This window comes from Ctenopharyngodon idella, chromosome 22 (assembly GCF_019924925.1).
Source record: "Ctenopharyngodon idella isolate HZGC_01 chromosome 22, HZGC01, whole genome shotgun sequence".
Classification (NCBI taxonomy): domain Eukaryota; kingdom Metazoa; phylum Chordata; class Actinopteri; order Cypriniformes; family Xenocyprididae; genus Ctenopharyngodon; species Ctenopharyngodon idella.
Window position 1 is genome coordinate 19301862 of NC_067241.1, and position 19181 is coordinate 19321042.

General features: G+C 39.0%; 2 protein-coding genes across 6 annotated transcripts in view; one reads left to right on the plus strand and one right to left on the minus strand.

Annotated features, from left to right (window-relative positions):
- The window catches only part of l1cama (L1 cell adhesion molecule, paralog a), a 62717-nt gene extending 51388 nt beyond the window's left edge, over window positions 1–11329 (plus strand). For 2 of the 5 annotated variants that reach the window (XM_051880197.1, XM_051880201.1), the window contains 11 exons: window positions 1070–1295; window positions 1462–1577; window positions 1663–1888; window positions 1965–2087; window positions 3730–3900; window positions 5711–5824; window positions 6005–6154; window positions 6922–7053; window positions 7168–7240; window positions 7337–7348; window positions 7513–11329. In XM_051880197.1, the coding sequence (XP_051736157.1) occupies window positions 1070–1295; window positions 1462–1577; window positions 1663–1888; window positions 1965–2087; window positions 3730–3900; window positions 5711–5824; window positions 6005–6154; window positions 6922–7053; window positions 7168–7240; window positions 7337–7348; window positions 7513–7762 (1593 nt within the window). In that variant the 3' untranslated portion in view covers window positions 7763–11329. The remainder of the gene's footprint in view (window positions 1–1069; window positions 1296–1461; window positions 1578–1662; window positions 1889–1964; window positions 2088–3729; window positions 3901–5710; window positions 5825–6004; window positions 6155–6921; window positions 7054–7167; window positions 7241–7336; window positions 7349–7512) is intronic. The other 3 variants (XM_051880198.1, XM_051880199.1, XM_051880200.1) reach the window with 3 other exon arrangements.
- ribc1 (RIB43A domain with coiled-coils 1) lies at window positions 11330–18063 on the minus strand. Its single transcript, XM_051880202.1, is given in 8 exon segments — window positions 11330–11574; window positions 14646–14812; window positions 14904–15134; window positions 16342–16460; window positions 16594–16708; window positions 17004–17215; window positions 17752–17817; window positions 17820–18063. Coding segments are annotated over 8 exon segments (1122 nt in total). The 5' UTR covers window positions 17950–18063; the 3' UTR covers window positions 11330–11492.
- Between the last annotated feature and the right edge of the window lie 1118 nt (window positions 18064–19181).

Genomic DNA, 19181 nt, shown 5'->3' on the forward strand with positions numbered 1-19181 from the left:
GGTCCCCTCTCTCTCTTATGTATAGTGTTAGAAAGTTCTAATTCAGTGTAGTGAACCAGTTCATCTTAAACAATCCTCTCTCTCATAGTGTTAGAAAGTCTGATTTATCCTAGTGAATCAGTTCATCTTAAACATTCCTCTATCTCATATGTAGTGTTAGAAAAGTCTGATTCACATAGTTTCATCCTAACCAGACCTCTTTCTCTATGTAGTGAAAATTCAGATTCATTCTAGTGAATTGGTCCATCTTAAATGGTCCTCTCTCTCTGTCATATATAGAGTTAGAAAGTCTGATTCATTCTAGTGAATCACTTCTAAACAGTCCTCTCTGTCTCTCTCTCATATGTAGTGTTAGAATAGTCTGCTTCATTCTAGTGAATCAGTTGATCCCAAAAGGCCCTTTCTCTCTCATACGTTTGTAGCATTGGAAAGTCTGATTCATTCAAGTGAATCAATTCATCCTTAACGGTCATCTGATACTCTCATATCTAGCATTGGAAAGTCTGATTCATTCAAGTGAATCAATTCATCCTTAACGGTCATCTGATACTCTCATATCTAGCATTGGAAAGTCTGATTCATTCAAGTGAATCAATTCATCCTTAACGGTCATCTGATACTCTCATATCTAGCATTGGAAAGTCTGATTCATTCTAGAGGATGAGTTCATCCTAAACTGTCAACTTACACTCTCATATGCAGTGGCAGAAAAGTTATTGGAAGTTCATCCTAGTGAATCGTTTCACCTTAACCGGTCCTTTCTTTTTCACATGTAGTGTTAGAAAAGTATGATTAATTATAGTGAATTAGTTCATCCTAAACGGCCATCTCACTCTCTCTCATATGTACAGTAATGTTAGAATGTTTGATTCATTATAGTGAATTGGTTCATTCTAAATGATCCAATCTCTGAAAAAGTCTGATTCATTCTAGTGAATCAGTTCGTCCAGACAGTTCATGTAAATAAACTGATAAAAAAGGAATCCCTGTACTTACTGCCAACATTTGAAATCCTTATTGTTCAAAGAAAGATACATTTTAGCTCAAGACTGAGTCTGTGTTCTTGCAGGAGTTGGACAGGCGGAGTTTCAACGGCCCAGATTTTCGCTATAAAGTGATGTGGAGGAAAGTTTTGGGCAGCGGTCCGTCCTGGCACACCAAATACATCACCTCTCCACCCTTCATCGTCACAGATGTGGGCAACTTCTCTGCCTTTGACATTAAAGTGCAAGCTGTTAATGAGATGGGAGAAGGTCCAGAGCCCAAATCCGCCATTGGATACTCAGGAGAGGACTGTGAGTTTGTCATGTTTGATATTTTTGCTGCTACTTTTCCTGACATCTTCCTGTAAGGTTATACATCTCAATTCACCCCAATTAAACAAAGATTTTAGTTTCACGTTAATCCTGAGACAGACGTTTTAAAGGGAATCAAAATGCGGGTGCTCTTTCTCCCTATCAGACCCTCTGGAGGCCCCTCTGGATGTGGGAGTGGTTCTGATCAACAGCACTGCTATTAAAGTCACATGGGCGCCCGTGAACAAAGAAACTGTAAGGGGCCGTCTGCAGGGTTACAAGGTAACATACGGTGCTGTATTAAGCTTAGCGAAAAAATGTGAGATGTAAAATATCTTCAACAAATTGTCTATCATCCATCCTATAGATTTATCTGCTGCACTTTGGCCCAGAAAGCAGACACCTCAGACGGGAGCGTGTTAGGGAGGGGAAGCCGACAAACACCTCAGTTGTGACGACGGACAGTAATGAGGAGAAGAAGATTCTGGGAGATTTGCAGCCCTACTCCCATTACGCACTGGCTGTAAGTGTCTTTAATTATAAAGGAGAAGGACCCCAGTCTGAGCCCCTCACTTTCCACACTCCAGAAGGAGGTAAGAACGAGAGACAAAAAGTAAAAATAGATGAAGCAAGGTGAGGGCTTCAAATTCTGTCATCCATTTTTTTCAGTACCTGGTCCTCCATCATCTTTACTTCTGGAAAGCCCATCAGAGACAGAAATGATACTGCGTTGGACTCCACCCATCCAGCCGAATGGAGTCCTACATGGATACATATTACAGTATCAGCAAAGTGTGTCAACTAACAGCCTAATTCATTTTCATCAGTATTAGAAGCAGTAAACATTAAGCATCAGAAGTATTACATTTTGGCAGGATACATGAAAATACAATACAGTACAATACAATAAAAAAAATAGATGAATGAAGGAAATCTATGTTTAGACACTCTTTTGACTTGTCCAGGTAAACAAACACCAAGCATTTAATCAGAACCTAAAAACCACTCAGAACACCCTAGTAACACCCTAGAAACCACCTAGAACACCCTATCAACTGCATAGCAACTCAAAAATCGACGTAGCAACACTCTAGAAACACTCAGAACATCATAACAACTGCACAGCAGCGCAAAAAACACTCAAAACAACCACCAAGCATCTAATCAGAACACTCTCGATATCTCCTAGCAATGCCTTAGTAACCACCCAAGCAATTCTATAAAAGCACTCAAAACACCCTAGCAACACCATAGAAACCACCTAGAACATCATAGCAACTACATAGTAACCCAAAAAACTCAAAACAGCTTAACCTTTGCATAGCAACACCTTGGAAACCACAGGACACCCTAGCTGCATTAGCAAAAAAAAAAAAAAAAAAAAAACTTTCAAAACACCTTCACAATATATATACTGTTTAAACAACCACCCATAACATCTTAGCAACTGCATAGCAACACTAAAAGCCACTCAGAACACCCTAGAAACCACCTAGAACACCCTATCAACTGCATAGCAACTCAAAAAACTCTCAAAACACCTTAGCAACTGCGGAGCAATGTAAACAAAACACTAAGAACACCTTAACAACGACCTAGCAACACTCTAGAAACACTCAGAACACCTTAACAACGACCTAGCAACACTCTAGAAACACTCAGAACATCATAACAACTGCACAGCAGCACAAAAAACACTCAAAACAACTACCAAGCATCTAATCAGAACACTCTAGATATCTCCTAGCAATGCCTTAGTAACCACCCAAGCAATTCTATAAAAGCACTCAAAACACCTTGGCAACTGCATAGCAACGCATTAAAAAAAAAAAAAACTCAGAACACCCTAGCAACACCATAGAAACCACCTAGAACACCATAGCAACTACATAGTAACCCAGAAAAACAGCTTAACCTTTGCATAGCAACACCTTGGAAACCACAGGACACCCTAGCTGCATTAGCAACAAACAAAAAACTTTCAAAACACCTTAACAATATATATACTGTTTGAACAACCACCCATAACATCTTAGCAACTGCATAGCAACACACTAAAAGCCACTCAGAACACCCTAGTAACAAACACCCTAGAAACCACCTAGAACACCCTATCAACCGCATAGCAAATTAGAAAACTCTCAAAACACATTAGCAACTGAGAAGCAATGCATAAAACAATCAGATCATCTTAGAAACTGCATAGCAACACACACACACAAAAACCCTCAGAACACCTTAGCAACTGTACAGAAACGCACAAAAATGCCCAGAAAACCTTAGCAACATAATAGCAACGCACTAAAAACACTCTAAAAGTGCTGGGTGGTTAAAATTTTAAAACAAATATAACTACTAAATATAAAATCACTAACCTGTATTTAAAGCAATATTTTTTTTACACATGTTCTCTTTTCTCTCCATTTCTCTGCAGTTGATAATGAAAACAGTCTTATGCAGGTAGAAAAGATTAGTGACCATGCCAAGAATCACTTCACGTTAAAGCTGGACCCTCGCAGCCGTTACCGCTTCTACCTGCGGGGATACACGGCTGCTGGAGAAGGACTGCCAATCATTAGGGAGGGAGCTACCACACTGGATGGAGGTCCAACACTTTACTGATCACTGAATGATTTATCTGGACATAGAGTTGTATCTGCTGTAACTGCATGTGCATTTTGAGGGGTTTTACTTGATGATTTGTGAAAGTGACACAATCTGAGTTGGTAAAAGTTACCTTTAAAAACAATGCATTACAATATTGCATTGCTCCCTAAAAAAGTAGATAATTGAATTACTTTGTAACTTTTTATGGAAAGTAATGCATTATGTTACTTTTGCATTACTTTTTCTCACCTGGGTTGGGCTTGCCTGTGTTTTTTTTTTTTTTTTAAATGGAAAAAGTTAAAGGTGCAATATGTAAGAATTTTGCAGTAAAATATCCAAGAACCACTAGGTCAGTGTTATATATTTTGTTCACTTGAGTACGTACAATATCCCAAATGTTTCCAACTATTTGTAAATCGTGAGAAAATTGAAATTTTAACCAAGGCTCCGGGACGTGTGAGGAGTCGCCTGTCAATTGCGTCATACCCGCGTTACCCTCGGTTTTATTTTGTAGAAACCATGGAAACACCAAAGACGCTTTAATATTTACATGTTTTATTAGACAAGGGAACAACTCTTTTGATATATTTATAGACAGAAAACTAATTATTGTTATATAGCTCAACATGTTTAGTCTTATTGTTTAAATCCAATTTTCTTGATTTTTTGCGAATGCTTTACCATGCCTCAGAGAAAAACACTATTTTGTGAAGTAGCTAACATAGCATAATCAGATGCAGCTTTATTTTTATTAACAGTAATACAGCATTTTCTCCATCATACAATACTTTTTAAAATGAATTGCATGCCATTTATCAACACAAGCCATCCAGTATATAATATGATATTCTAAAATCGATCTTACTGCAGTGTGTAACAGTGTCTCACAGCAGCCGCCGAGCGAACGCACAGAGTAACGTTATAACATAATTTTTAACACACTCAAATGTATCTAATATGATAAACAGAGCTGTGTTACCTCATACTCATGACCAGAAAAGCGGAAGCAGCGCCGGCGACTGTGTCATAATAAAAGTCCCGCTGCTCGTGAGGCGTGTGTTGCGCAATCGCTCCAGCGGCCTCGTTCAGGTCCCACAACACTCGGTCCTGCTCTGCTTCATACTACAGTAACATTAATAATCGCATCCGTGAACATGATTTCTTCCCGAGTCCTATCCCAATTCTTTTCCACCGGCTGTGAGGTGAAGACCACATGTCCCAAGATTCCACGCTCAAACTTGGCGTCATTAAGCTACGCCTTTGTTTTGAATAGGCCTCTAGCGGACAGAACATCTTACATATTGCACCTTTAAATGAATAAGCCTCAGACTGAAGGAAATGCAGATTCACGGCTGTACAGTAGAGGGCGCAGCTCAAACAAACCTTTCAGCTGTGCTGCCATTCTGGATTGTAGAAGAATAGGACTCAGGAGAAGAATGTTAAACACAATTGTGATGTTTAAGTCAGTTTTGCTTTTTGGTATGGTTGAATTTGATCAGCTGCAAAGACATTGGTTAATAAAGTGAGATTAAATACATAAAGTATATTTGCATTATTTAACATATAATTATTGTACGTTTGCATAACATTCTGAGTATTCTGAAGAGGTTTGTCACACAATAAATAGGAAAACAAAGTAACTTGTGTTACTAATTTGAAAAAGTAACTCAGATATTTTACCCCCAACACTAGATTCAATCACAGCCAATACATATTTGATTTATATTGGAACAAACAAATTTGTTTAACAAACGATCATCAGATTTAAGTGCATCTACGTGTGACTTGTTTTGTTTCTGTGTGAACAGGTCCACCCTCCAACATTAGCTTATCGATTGGAGAGACATCCGTCAACCTGACCTGGGTGTCGAAAGAAAGACAGCGGAACGTGGGATTCCTTATTCATTACCTGAGAGGGGATGGTACGTGCCATATAGACAAGATGTGATTGAGAATGATTGAACACAAGCTCATTCATCAGGAAGTAGCAGCTTTATAACCTGTTCTCTTAGTTTAGTTAGTTAGTGCCTCTACCCTTTCAGTACCTGAGAGAGAATACAAACGAGTGTGTTTTGATTTACATTGTATTGTGTTCTGTCCAGGCAAAGGCAAATGGAAGCACTCTGAAAAAGTAAACAGCTCTCAGTCTTTCTACACGCTGCAGGGGCTCCAGCCCGGATCCCAGTACCACCTGCGGATTGACTTAGGAAACAAGACTATATGGACGGATAAGATTCAGACAGCTGGAACATGTAATCACAAAAAAGCCCTCTTAATGCTTTTTATAATAAATTGCACTGATGTGCTATATATGTCCAGACCACAGAAGAGCTTTCATGAACACCCTCGAAGATAAGCTTTTATATTTGAGCTGGAGTGCAGAGGATGTTTTCTTGTAACCTTAATGGGATAGTACAGCCAAAAATGAAAACTATCTTCAGTTACTCTCTTTAACCTCATCTTACTCCAAACCTGTCTGTTTTTTTAATGCAAATTTGTGTAATGTTTTCCAAACTGTGATTTTTCAAGCCTCATAAAGAACAAGTAACATCATAAACGTATAATAAATGTGGCCCAGATGACAGAATATAGCTTGATTTGGAGCTTGACAGACATGGTCACTATGAAGAGCACTCAAGAAACAGTTGTGCTGCTTTATATTTTTGTGGAAACCATGATACATTTTTTCTTCAATACATTTCAATTCTTAAATGAATAGAAAGTTCAAAAGAACAGCATTTATTTGAAATAGAAATCTTTTGTAACATTATAAACGTTTTTAGTGTCACTCACTTTTGATCCATTTAATGTGTCCTTGCTGAATAAAAGTATTCATTAAACGTAATAGAGAAAAAATCTTACTGACCCAAACGGTAGTGAATGCTACTGTAATTTTGAAAGGACATGACAGAGGGTAAATTATGACAGCATTTCTATTTTTGGGTGAACTATCCCTTTGATATAAAACAAAGTGTCAGGAAATTCATAACATTAATAGCATTTCCCCCCTCTGCTTAAGTAGTCATGGAGAAACGTGATGGGTTTGTGACTGAAAGCTGGTTCATTGGACTCATCAGCGCCCTTGTGTTGTTGCTGCTGGTACTGCTCATTCTCTGTTTCATAAAACGAAGCAAAGGTGGAAAATACTCAGGTAAAATAAACTTTACACACACCATTCTAATCAATTTAACCATCTAATAAGCGATTAGTCAGCTGACACTACTAACAAATTTGGAAATATCCCTGAATTTTGATCTCCTTACAGTTAAAGAGAAAGAAGAAGGCCAGATAGATTCTGAAGCTCGGCCGATGAATAATGAGGCTTTTGGAGAGTACAGGTGTGGTGAAGTTTGACAGATTATTGCAGAAATTTCCTTTCCTTGTTTCTTATGTTCTTTCTTTCTCTCCTAAATGCTCTTCCCAATGATTTGCAGATCTCTGGAGAGGTATGCTTTGCGGTTGCGCCGTGTGTTTTGCATGCAAGGCTTTCTCAATACTTTCCCTTGCACGCACAGAAGGGCATTCTTGATGTACCTTTTTGACATCGCACTTGGTGTATATTTGTAGCTTTATTTGTATTTCTCTTCCCCCCCTCCCCCTTTTTGCGCAGTGACATCGAGGAGAAGCGAACGGCCAGTCAGCCGTCTCTGTGTGAGGACAGTAAACTATGTACCGACGATGCTCTAGACGACTATGCCAACAGCAACAGCGTGCAGACCGAGATCCTCATGGACGAGTCGCTGGCCAGTCAGAGCAGCGGCATCCGAGATGTTCCTGAAACTCAGGAAAGTTCCCCTCTAAATCCTGCCACAGCCATCTCCCACCTCGGCCTGCCCAACTCCGCCGCCTTCCTTGACTAGCCGGGCGAGCCCAAGACCAAACGTGGATTCACACATGTGCCCACCTGTTGCAACCGCTCATGATTAACCAAATAATCGAAAACCCACAATAATGAGACCTACACACACAACAGATGCCAAGAAAACCTACCAGAGCCACTGCTGGAACTTACTTCAGACGTAATTGGACCAACACAACACTTTTAACACAGCCAGAGGAAAACATTCGACAGACATATAACAAATAGACTGCCATGCTCGTTGTTTACAGATATTATCTCTCATTTTGCGATATAAAATAGGCTATAGCAGTTTACAGTTATACAGACGTGACAAGAACATCTCCAGAAGAGACTTCTTTGATAATCCGGTGAAAAATAAAGCATACGCTGAGCTCCTGTGGCAGATGCCAAATCAAACATGGAGTCGGATTCACCTGTTAGTCAATAAAGAAGCGTTGTGGAAGAAGGGTGTGAGAGAGAAGAGAGAAGCTGAGGGCCTTAATCGAAGTTTAATCAACTTATTGTGTTTTTGTGAGTCTCTACCATTCTGTTTATTCTTTGAAGACTTGCCTGAACCATTTTTATAATTAATTTTTTATTATTAATTTATTTTTTTATGCAAGAATCACTTTTGTGTCATGTTTTAAAGGTGCTGTAAGCAATGTTAGCTATCAAGAAACTTTTAAGTCTTAGCCACTGACTTAGACACGCCCCCTTTTCCAAAACCCCACCCTATAAAGATTAGCACGGTTAGCATGGACCCATTAGCCCCTGCTGGTAGATGCCATTGTTGTGCCGAATTTCGACACTCTGCCAGATTATTATTGGTAGGTTTAGGAGTAGGTGTGGGGGAGGGGTTAGGATTTAGGGTGGGGTTAAGATTAGGCGATCAGGTAGCGACTTCAGCGAGGGGGGTAATAATTTGGCAAAGGGGCCAAAATTCGGCACAACACCGTATGCAACTAAAAACATCTTTCTCCATCAAAATTCGCAATGTATTTGGACAGAATCATTTTTTTGCCAACTCACAAAAAATGTGTTATATTATAGTAGATCTTATAGTAGTTTCTCTCTGGCTCTTAAAGTCAGCATGAAAGGGAAATTAACCCATTTATTTCAAAGACTATAGAATAACACAAGACGCGTCACTCTTATTGTTTTGAATGGGAGAAAGTGCAACGCGCAATATGGCGGAATATCCCGCCTTCTAAATAAGAGCCAATCGCCGATTGGTAAAGTCATCGCGTCACCGCAGCGACCGTTAGAAGCTCCGGTTCTTATAGAAACAGTCAGACGTGCGCCTCCGAAATGAGACACAAGAGACGCGCACTTAGGACTGCACATGCGCATTAGCTTGATCCAGCCTGAAAAATACAGTTTTTAGTCATGATTTGAGCGTTTAGAAGAGGCAGATTTCATTGGTGATTTCAAATATGAAATTTATTCGAAAGCTTGACAAACAGCTTTGGAGAATTTGATGTTTCCCCAATCAAAAAGATAGGAGCTGCACTTGAATCCCCGAGAGGCGTTTCAAAGACTTGTCATAAAGGGACTTTGTTTATTTTCAAAATGCCTGTTACTGATCTTATTGTGAATGATTCATCCATGCATACGTTTCTTCCGGTGAAACAGCCTTTTAGTCCGCCTAAACCCCGCCCCTTACTTACAATCAACTGCAGATAGAACCAATTCCCCACCCTACCTTTTTTTTATCATTCCATAAAACTTGCTTATGGCACCTTTAAGTCATCTGTACATTGATTTGTTGTAATATTATCATGATTCAATAGAAGATACATATCGGCATCCCCTCGGTTACAATTATAGAGTTCCGTACTGTAAATACATGAGATGCAATGACTCTACGACATAAGATCGTTTATAGCAAGCTGTACATATAAGCATCTATCAATTTAGCCAAATACAGTATTAATAATCTCTTTCATCTCCATCGGTTCCTGTGCCTGCCTACATCAACATCACCACCACCATCTCTCATATTTATTTCTCCCTCTCTCTATGTGTCTGTGTTTTTAATCCTTGTTTTCTGCATTGTATTAAACTGTATTGATCGATTCTCTCTTGCAGTCCTGTTGGTGTAAAGCCATAAGAATACACACGCAAGGTGCGTAGTTTTGAGGTCGTATTGAGTTAGATAGGGTTGTGAGAGAGTACGTCACACTCACAGTTTAGTTTGGTTACGTAAAATGCAATCATGTATTGGCTTGTGTCTTATTACACAGAATGTATGCTTTGTTTGGGTGGGAATTGTTCCATACCAGTATACCAAATAGCATTTGTTCTCTTTTTTGCTTTTTGGTTCATTTGATTTGACAATTGATAAACAAATATAGCAGAATATAGCACTGAGAGAATCTATGGCACATCTGGTATTTCTCAAGAGAGGGGCACAGGGAAAAAAAAACTCTTAATTTCCAGATGAATGTAAATATAGCCCAAAAGATTGTTTGTTATGATGTTGAAAACTACGTGTCTTGTTGATTGTTTTAGGTTTTGAAATTTTGAGTTTTGTAAGTTTTTTTAACTTTAAAGTAACTTGTTAGTTGTGATTTGAGTGTGGTAGATGAGTAGTGCATAGTTTTAAAAAACTAAGAAAAAGTCCTTTGATAAATAAATGTTGCAGGTTCTGATAAAAAAAAAAAAAGCTGATTGGATAAAAGAGACAAAAAAAAGCTAATTGAAGCTACAGGCAAAACATGATTGCGCTTATAGTTTCCCCGAGTGCTGAAGAATGGCAGTATTGTGCGTATCTGATTAGAATCTATCGCTGCAGAGGAGGTGCGAGAGGAAGGACGCAGTCATCTTATTTTGCACACTGCACACACACACACACACACACTTCCAGGGAGCAATAGATGCGTGCTGACTCAGATCTTTGAGACCACTGTCTTGCGGCGGGCTTTTGCAGTGTTTCCCAGCCCTCTGGGATAGCTGTGGGGGCCAGACTGCTCAAACTGTGTTAGCCTCCCTCACAAAAGCTGTACAGACACACTCAGGACAAAAGTCTCTTAGAGATCTATTTTCTTACAAGAGGGGGAAGTGATGCAAATTATATTCAACTCAATATTCAACTGAACTGCTGCTAGACGACTTGTGTATTTTGTCAGTGTCTTGACTGTGTATTGAGCTCGGAGGCGAATCGACTCGGATATCCACTATACTGCCCTCTGCTACTGCAAGTAAAACTGGGTGGGAGGGCACAATTTAAAGCTTGACTAGCAAACGAACGTTGCCGTTTCTGTTGTTACTTGTCAAACGTACGCATTCAAGCTCATAATGCATCTTAAACTGTAGGCTTAATGCATAAATAAGCTTGACATAATAGTCTCTTATTCCTCTTGTATGTTCTGTTTGTTACTGCATATGATGTTAAAATAAATGAAGGACCAGATGAATGAGGCTGTGGGACTGTATTGGTCACATTCCCCTGTGGTGTTTGTGGACTGAAGGGGTCAGTAAGGGTGGGATATGTTAACTAGATATGAACTGGATTTTGCTATTGTATCTGCATTACCAATCAGCCAGTGCAAGTAAATACTTCTTAAATAAAATCAATGGAATCATCTACAGTTGTTTGTTTATGTGAAAATGCATCACTACATAACATTTTATGAAGGCAACTATAAGGAATGATACCTATAAAAGTCCAATGTCAAACATATACAGTGATTTGAAACTCAGTAGCACTTTATTTCTTGTGCAGCAGAAGGATGGGATGGGAGGCTGCTTTATCGAGAGCTTGTGTTGAACTGGGTGAAGTACTGAACTGTAGGACGGTTTGTATACAGCTGCCTGTCCAGGTAGTGTTGGCTGAAAAAACAAGAACAAAAAAAAAATGTTTCTAAACATTCAAGAATGACTTTATTCTCTAATAGCTACTAGCATTATTATACAATTATTAAAACTAGAATTTACATTCACACAAAATAGTATTTATTATTAGGAACTCATTTTTGGTGTTAGTGTCAAAATGAACTTGAAATTTTACTTCTGTAATGTAATTGTAAACTGATGTTCAAAAGTCTGGGGTCAGTACGATTTTTTAAATTTTCTCTTATGCTCAAGGCTGCATTTATTTGATAGGCAATATAATGAAACAATAAGCAATATAATGAAATATTATTACAGTTTAAAACAACTGTATTCAATAATATATTGTATTTAAATTGTATTTAAAATATATTTAAATAAAAATTAAAATGTATTTATTATATAATTATTTTTAAATGTAATTCATTTTTGTATAATTTGCTCTAGTCTTCAATGACACGTGATCCTTCAGAAATCATTCTAATATGCTGATTTGGTGCTCAATAAACATTTCTTATTCTTAAAAACTACGGAGCCCCTAAAGGGACATGATGGTGGGAAAAAATATGAGATGGGAGGAAACATAAGTTAATCCTTTTGCCATCTTTCGCAAATCTTTTGCATCTCCCCGAGAAACTTTGCATTTGCTCCCAAAACCATTGCGTTCCCCCGAGAAATTTTGCGTTTGCTAGCAAAACGTTTTGTGTTCCCCTGAGAAATTTTGCATTTGCTCACAAAACCACTGCGTTTCCCCCGAGAAAATTTGCATTTGCTCGTCAAAAAACATTGCGTTCCCCTGAGAAATTTTGCGTTTGCTCGCAAAACGTTTTGTGTTCTGCCGAGAAATTTAACGTTTGCTAGCAAAACCACTGCGTTCCCCCGAGAAAATTTGCATTTGCTTGCAAAACCACTGCGTTCCCCCGAGAAAATTTGCATTTGCTCGTAAAACGTTTTGTTCCGCCAAGAAATTTTACGTTTGCTAGCAAAACCACTGCGTTCCCCCGAGAAAATTTGCATTTGCTCGTAAAAACATTGCGTTCCCCTGAGAAATTTAGCTTTTGCTCGCAAAACGTTTTGTTCCGCAGAGAAATTTTACGTTTGCTAGCAAAACCATTACGTTCCCCTGAGAAATTTTGCGTTTGCTCGCAAAACGTTTTGTTCCGCCGAGAAATTTTACGTTTGCTCGCAAAACCATTGCGTTTCCCCGAGAAAATTTGCATTTGCTCGTAAAAACATTGCGTTCCCCTGAGAAATTTGCATTTGCTCGTAAAAACATTGCGTTCCCCTGATAAATTTTACGTTTGCTAGCAAAACCATTACGTTCCCCTGAGAAATTTTGCGTTTGCTCGCAAAACGTTTTGTGTTCCGCTGAGAAATTTTACGTTTGCTAGCAAAACCATTGCGTTTCCCCCGAGAAATTTTACGTTTGCTTGCAAAACCATTTCGTTCCCCCAAGAAATTTTGCGTTTGCTCGCAAAACGTTTTGTGTTCCGCCGAGAAATTTTACGTTTGCTAGCAAAACCATTGCGTTTCCCCCGAGAAATTTTACGTTTGCTTGCAAAACCATTTCGTTCCCCCAAGAAATTTTGCGTTTGCTCGCAAAACGTTTTGTGTTCCGCCAAGAAATTTTACGTTTGCTAGCAAAACCATTGCGTTCCCCTGAGAAAATTTGCATTTGCTCGTAAAAACATTGCGTTCCCCTGATAAATTTAGCGTTTGCTCGCAAAACGTTTTACGTTCCCCCTGAGAAATTTTGCGTTTGTTAGCAAAACCATTTCGTTCCCCCAAGAAATTTTGCGTTTGCTCGCAAAACGTTTTGTGTTCCGCCGAGAAATTTAACGTTTGCTAGCAAAACCATTTCGTTCCCCCAAGAAATTTTGCGTTTGCTCGCAAAACCATTTCATTCCCCCAAGAAATTTGCGTTTGCTCGCAAAACCATTTCGTTCCCCCAAGAAATTTTGCGTTTGCTCGCAAAATGTTTTGTGTTCCGCCAAGAAATTTTGCGTTTGCTAGCAAAACCATTACGTTCCCCTGAGAAATTTTGCGTTTGCTCGCAAAACGTTTTACGTTCCCGCTGAGAAATTTTGCGTTTGCTAGCAAAACGTTTGTGTTCCGCCGAGAAAATTTGCATTTGCTTGCAAAACCATTTCGTTCCCCCAAGAAATTTTGCGTTTGCTCGCAAAACGTTTTGTGTTCTGCCAAGAAATTTTACGTTTGCTAGCAAAACCATTGCGTTCCCCCGAGAAAATTTGCATTTGCTTGCAAAACCATTTCGTTCCCCTAAGAAATTTTGCGTTTGCTCGCAAAACGTTTTATGTTCCGCCGAGAAATTTTACGTTTGCTAACAAAACCATTGCGTTCCCCTGAGAAATTTAGCATTTTCTTGCAAAACATTTTGTGTTCCCCCGAGAAACTTTGCGTTCGCCCGCAAAACCTTTTGAGCTCTTTGCAAGCAAACGCAAAGTTTCTCTGCGGAACACAAACATTTTTGCGAGGGAATGCAGTTTGTGAGAGAAACATTTGTGAGAGAAAGCGCAATTTTTCTTCCATCTCATATATTTTTTCCTTCACCATGTCCCTTTAGGGGCGCCGTAGAAAACAGTTGTGCTGCTTAATATTTTTGTGGAAACCATGATAGTTTTTTTCAGGATTATTTAATGAATAGAAAGTTCAAAAGAACAGCATTTATTTGAAATAAAAATATTTGTGACCATATTTATTGTCACCTTTGATCAATTTAATGCATTATAGTTTAATAAAGTATTAACTTAACAGAATATTCAACAAGAAAAAATGCATGATTGTGAACCCAATTATTGGCATTACAATATAGTAGAAAGCTTGCATTACGAACCACAGTGTAGAATAAAATAATTATTTGTCTATTACCATAGATAACTTGTGGTCTAGCTGATGTCAGCCAAAACATTGGAATAATGAGCACTGGTGAATTGTCACCTGGAACATTTTATGTTGACTTTACTACTCTTGCTTGTTTAATTTTCAGCTGTATTCATTCTGCTTGTGTCCTGCTGTGTTTTTTGTTTTGTTTTTATGAATGTGGCACTCACTGCGCCTGCTGCTCTCGTGCCAGCTGTTGATTGTATTTATCGAGCTGAACTCTCCTCTCTCTCTGCAGCTCCTTGTCTCTCGTCTCCTCTCTCTCCTGCTGTCTGACCTGTTCTGTCAGATGGTAATCCCAGGCCAGATCTCTCTGCCTCTCCATCTCTCTCAGTCTCTGGTGAAATTGTAAAGAGAGAAAAGAGGATTACTTTTATGATGACTATAAATGCATGCTCAAACGGCACATGTCAGTGCAGCATCTTAACCTCTTTCTCAAAGCACTGTTCCTCTCTCTTTCTGTGGATATCACTGATCTGCTGTGGGGTCATGCCCTTCCAGCGGTCGGTCAGGACTCGTGGACCCTCTGCTGTTATTCTCTTTGCAGCCTCCGGTCGTTCTGTCAGGAGGTCAGAGGTCACTATGTACCGTACCTCTGCCAGCTCCTCTCCCTCTCTCTTCAATCTCTCTTGTCGCTCCTTCTCCATCCTCTCCTCCGCCTGCAAGGGGAGGTCAGATGTCACCTTGACCTTTCACCTCAAAGGTCTATGGTGCCATTGTGGGTTTTCAAAATGAAAATTCTGTCATGATTTACTCACCCACGTCATTTCAAACCTGTGTTTGCGCATAATGACCTCAATTGACTGTTCGCAAAGACCCGCCCCCCTTTAGTCACTGTTGCTATTTTCGACAGGCCATGGCGCTCTCACGCCACACATCAAGTTCTCACGCAGTGAAAAATACATTGCGGAGCAAAGGGGACACTGACAATGTGTCAACAGACAAGACAGAACAGATTACTTTCGGTATAAAAAATACTATAATTTTTAAAGAATTTTAAACAATAAATACCGTTTTGTGGCTTGTTTGTAATTTGTTTGTAAATTTCTTTTTATATAACAACAATTATATGTATTGGTAATTATGCCCTTTGAAGGTTATTGGACACTGTGAAATCTTTGTTCTTTAAGTTTGTGACAAGCACATAAGAAGCTGTCTCACTGTGCTTGGAAAACTGCAACATCACCCAAAAAAAAAAAAAAAAAAAAAAGAAAGAGAGAGAGAGAGAAATTAATAAATGCATAGGCATCGGTATCGGTGAGTACCAGAAAAAAAATATTGGTACTCGTACTCGGTCCTTAAAAAATGGTATTGGTGCATCCCTAAAGGGATAGTTCACCCAAAAATGTAAATTCTGTCATCATTTACTCAACCTCAAGTTGTTCCAAACCGTGTATGAGTTTCTTTGTTCTGCTGAACACAAAAGAAGATATTTTGAAGAAAGTTTGTAACCAAACAGTTGTGGGGCACCATTATTATTTTTTTCTTCCATACTATGGAAGTCAATGGAGCCAACTTGAGGGTGAGTAAATGATGACAGAATTTTCATTTTTGGGTGAACTATCCCTTTAAGGTTAGGGTTTGGTTTGGGCTTAGTTGCTTGTAATTATGCATAATTTACTGTTATTACTATAGTAAGTAAATGTAAGATGTGTAACTGGGACTTCTAGAATGTTTTCACATTTTCATTTTGTAAAAAATCAATAACCTACTGACCTACTGTCTGTATTACGAAGCATTCATTCAACCATTTAAGTTTAGATCTATGCTCAAAATGTGGGTGACAGTTAACAGGTTAATGTTTTATTAATCTAATAAAAATAAACACAAACGATTGTCCTTATTAGTTTAGTGGTGAGGTAATACCTGAGCTTGATGGTAATGACTGAGTGAAATGCGGGCCACTCTTTTGCACTCCTCCTCCAGGGCATTCAGCTGCACTGCCCTGAGGTCTTTTTCCACCAACTCCCTGTTGGTCAGCAGCTCTGCACACACAAACACAGATATAATATGCACGCTCAGAACCTCTGTGAACCTCTGCTACTAACCACGGTGAAATATACTTACATTACCGTCCTTCATTACAAGGCTAAATGGGATATAATATTATCTGTTTACCTTTGTTTTTCTGTTCCCTTTCTTGTTTCTCTCTCTCTTCCCTTTGAGCTCTCAGGTTTCTTTCGTTCATCTCCATCTGAGCTCTCTTCTTTTCATTCTCATTAATTCCTTCTCCCTGACCGAATGTGAATAAACATATTCATAGAATAGCGGAGTCCTGCAGTGTGACATGCTATATTTCTGATAAAACAATTATTTTCTATTATAGAATTATTATTCAGTCTTTAAGGCTGTTTTAACTGAGAGACTACCTTGAATATTAGAACACCATAGGACTATTTAGCTACAAAAAACTAAAATACATGCAGAAGTTAACAAATAAATATTTTCCTTACACATTCAAAATCAAATATAAATTATAAACTAAAATGCTAATGGAAAAGTTCATGTCCATGTCATTTGTTGCTTACCAAAAACACTTGCATACTGGCTGGGCCCAATGCAGAAATGCTGGCATCTGGCGCCTCCTGTCGGTCATAATTGATATCTGCATCACGGCTGTCCTCAGCACGTTGATGTATCGCTCGATACTGCACCAAGTCCAGCGCCAGCTCTCTTCGCAGCTCCTCTTCCTCTTTTCTCTGTTGCAGTGCCGTTTCATCCAGAGATAAGCGCAAGAGATCTGAATAACAAATAACAGATCAATTCTGCATACCACAGACCATTATTTTCTGACTGTGGTTGATAAATGGAAGCAGGAGAAGCACTCAAATATAGACGAAACGTTTATAAAAAATAATTGCTTAAAGGGATAGTTCACCCAAAAATGAAATTTCTGTCATCATTTACTCACCCTCAGGTTGTTCCAAACCTGTATAAATTTCTTCATTCTGTTGAACACAAAGGAAGATATTTTGAAGAAAGTTTGTAACCAGGCCACTTTGGGACACCATTGACTTCCATATAGGAAAAAAAAAAATACTATGGAAGTCAATGGTGCCCCAGAATTGTTCAGTTTCCCACATTCTTCAAAATATCTTCCTTTGTGTTCAACAGAACAAAGACATTTATACAGGTTTGGAGTGAGTAAATGATGACTGAATTTTCATTTTTGGGTGAACTATCACTTTAATGCTTAAACTTTCTGTTTTGAAGCCTGTTTTGATGCAGTACAGAAGTAGTGAGAGACAAACAACCTGCAAAAGTTGTGTGTCGTACCATGAGCCATGTCTCGCTGCTTCTCCATCTCCAGTCGTTCCCGTTTCTCCTCCTGCTGTTTGTGAGCGCGCGCAGGTCCACGCCGATCACTCGGTTTCTGGTGTTGAATATTCGGCTCTTGCGCTCAGCCTCTGCGGCCCGACGCCGCTCCACCGCCTGCTGCACAGACTCATCCACTGGTAAATCAACCTTGTACATGATCTGTCATATAATAACTTTACTGATGAATATTAGTTGTGTTCGACGAACGGTAGCCAGTGTGTCAACTCTCCTGTTGTGTTTGAAGCGCAGTTTGGTGTTGCCATGGTAACTGTGGCACGGTCTGTTGCGCGCCTTCAGTAGCAACGTTATGGGATATGTTTGACAGACATATATTATTCATGTTAAAATTTAATTATTTATGTTTACAATCCAGGGTCATTACAGTTAACTAAACTAAAACCATAAAAAAAGTTCTTTAACTGAAATAAAATATAACATCAAAGAACCAAAGTAACATTTCTCATTTCCATTCATCTAAAACTGAAGTAAAATTAAGTAATGCCTATATAAAACTAAACTATATAGGCATATTTAAAAATTACTATAAAATTACTGAAACTTTAAAATTAAGCTAAAAAAGAAAAATATTATTCAAAATATTAAAGGCCCACTGAAGAGCGTTGGAACGCGCAGCATTATCAAAGACTATAGAATAACACAAGACGCGTCACTCCTATTGTTTTGAAAGGGAGAAAGTGCAACGCGCAATATGGCGGAATAAGTCCCGCCTTCTAAATAACAGCCAATCGCCGATTGGTAAAGTCATCGCATCACTGCAGCAGAAGCTCCGGTTTCTATAGAAACAGTCAGACGCGCGCGAAATAAGGCATAAGAGACGCGTATTTAGGACTGCGCATGCGCATTAGCTTGATCCAGCCTGAAAAAAATATTGTTTTCTGTCATGATTTGAGCGTTTAGAAACAAAATTTATGAGACAGTTGTTGTCAGATTTCATTGGTGATTTCAAATATGAAATTTAATCAAAAAGCTTGGCAAACAGCTTCGGAGAATTTGATGCTTCCCCATTCAAAGAGACAGGAGCCGCACTTGGATGCCCGTGAGGCGTTTCAAAGATGGCCGCCAAGTGAAATGACTTGTCTTAAAGGGACTTTGGCATTATTCAGTGTGTTTACGTAATTTCAACTCAAACAGGAAGACAGGGCGATATATCGGACAGCCCCGCCCCAATAGCGTTTCGTTTATGTTACAGCGCCGTTAGACTCTGTAAAACCTCAGTTTCCTTCTAATTTCTAACCGTTTCTCCTCCTAATGTCCTTTATATCGCTTTAATACACAGAATTCAAATGGGTCCAATACCTTTTGTGGTCTGAGCCGACTCGCGCATATAATCCGCTCTGTGCTCTTGTGTCTCTGGACCAGAGCAGACT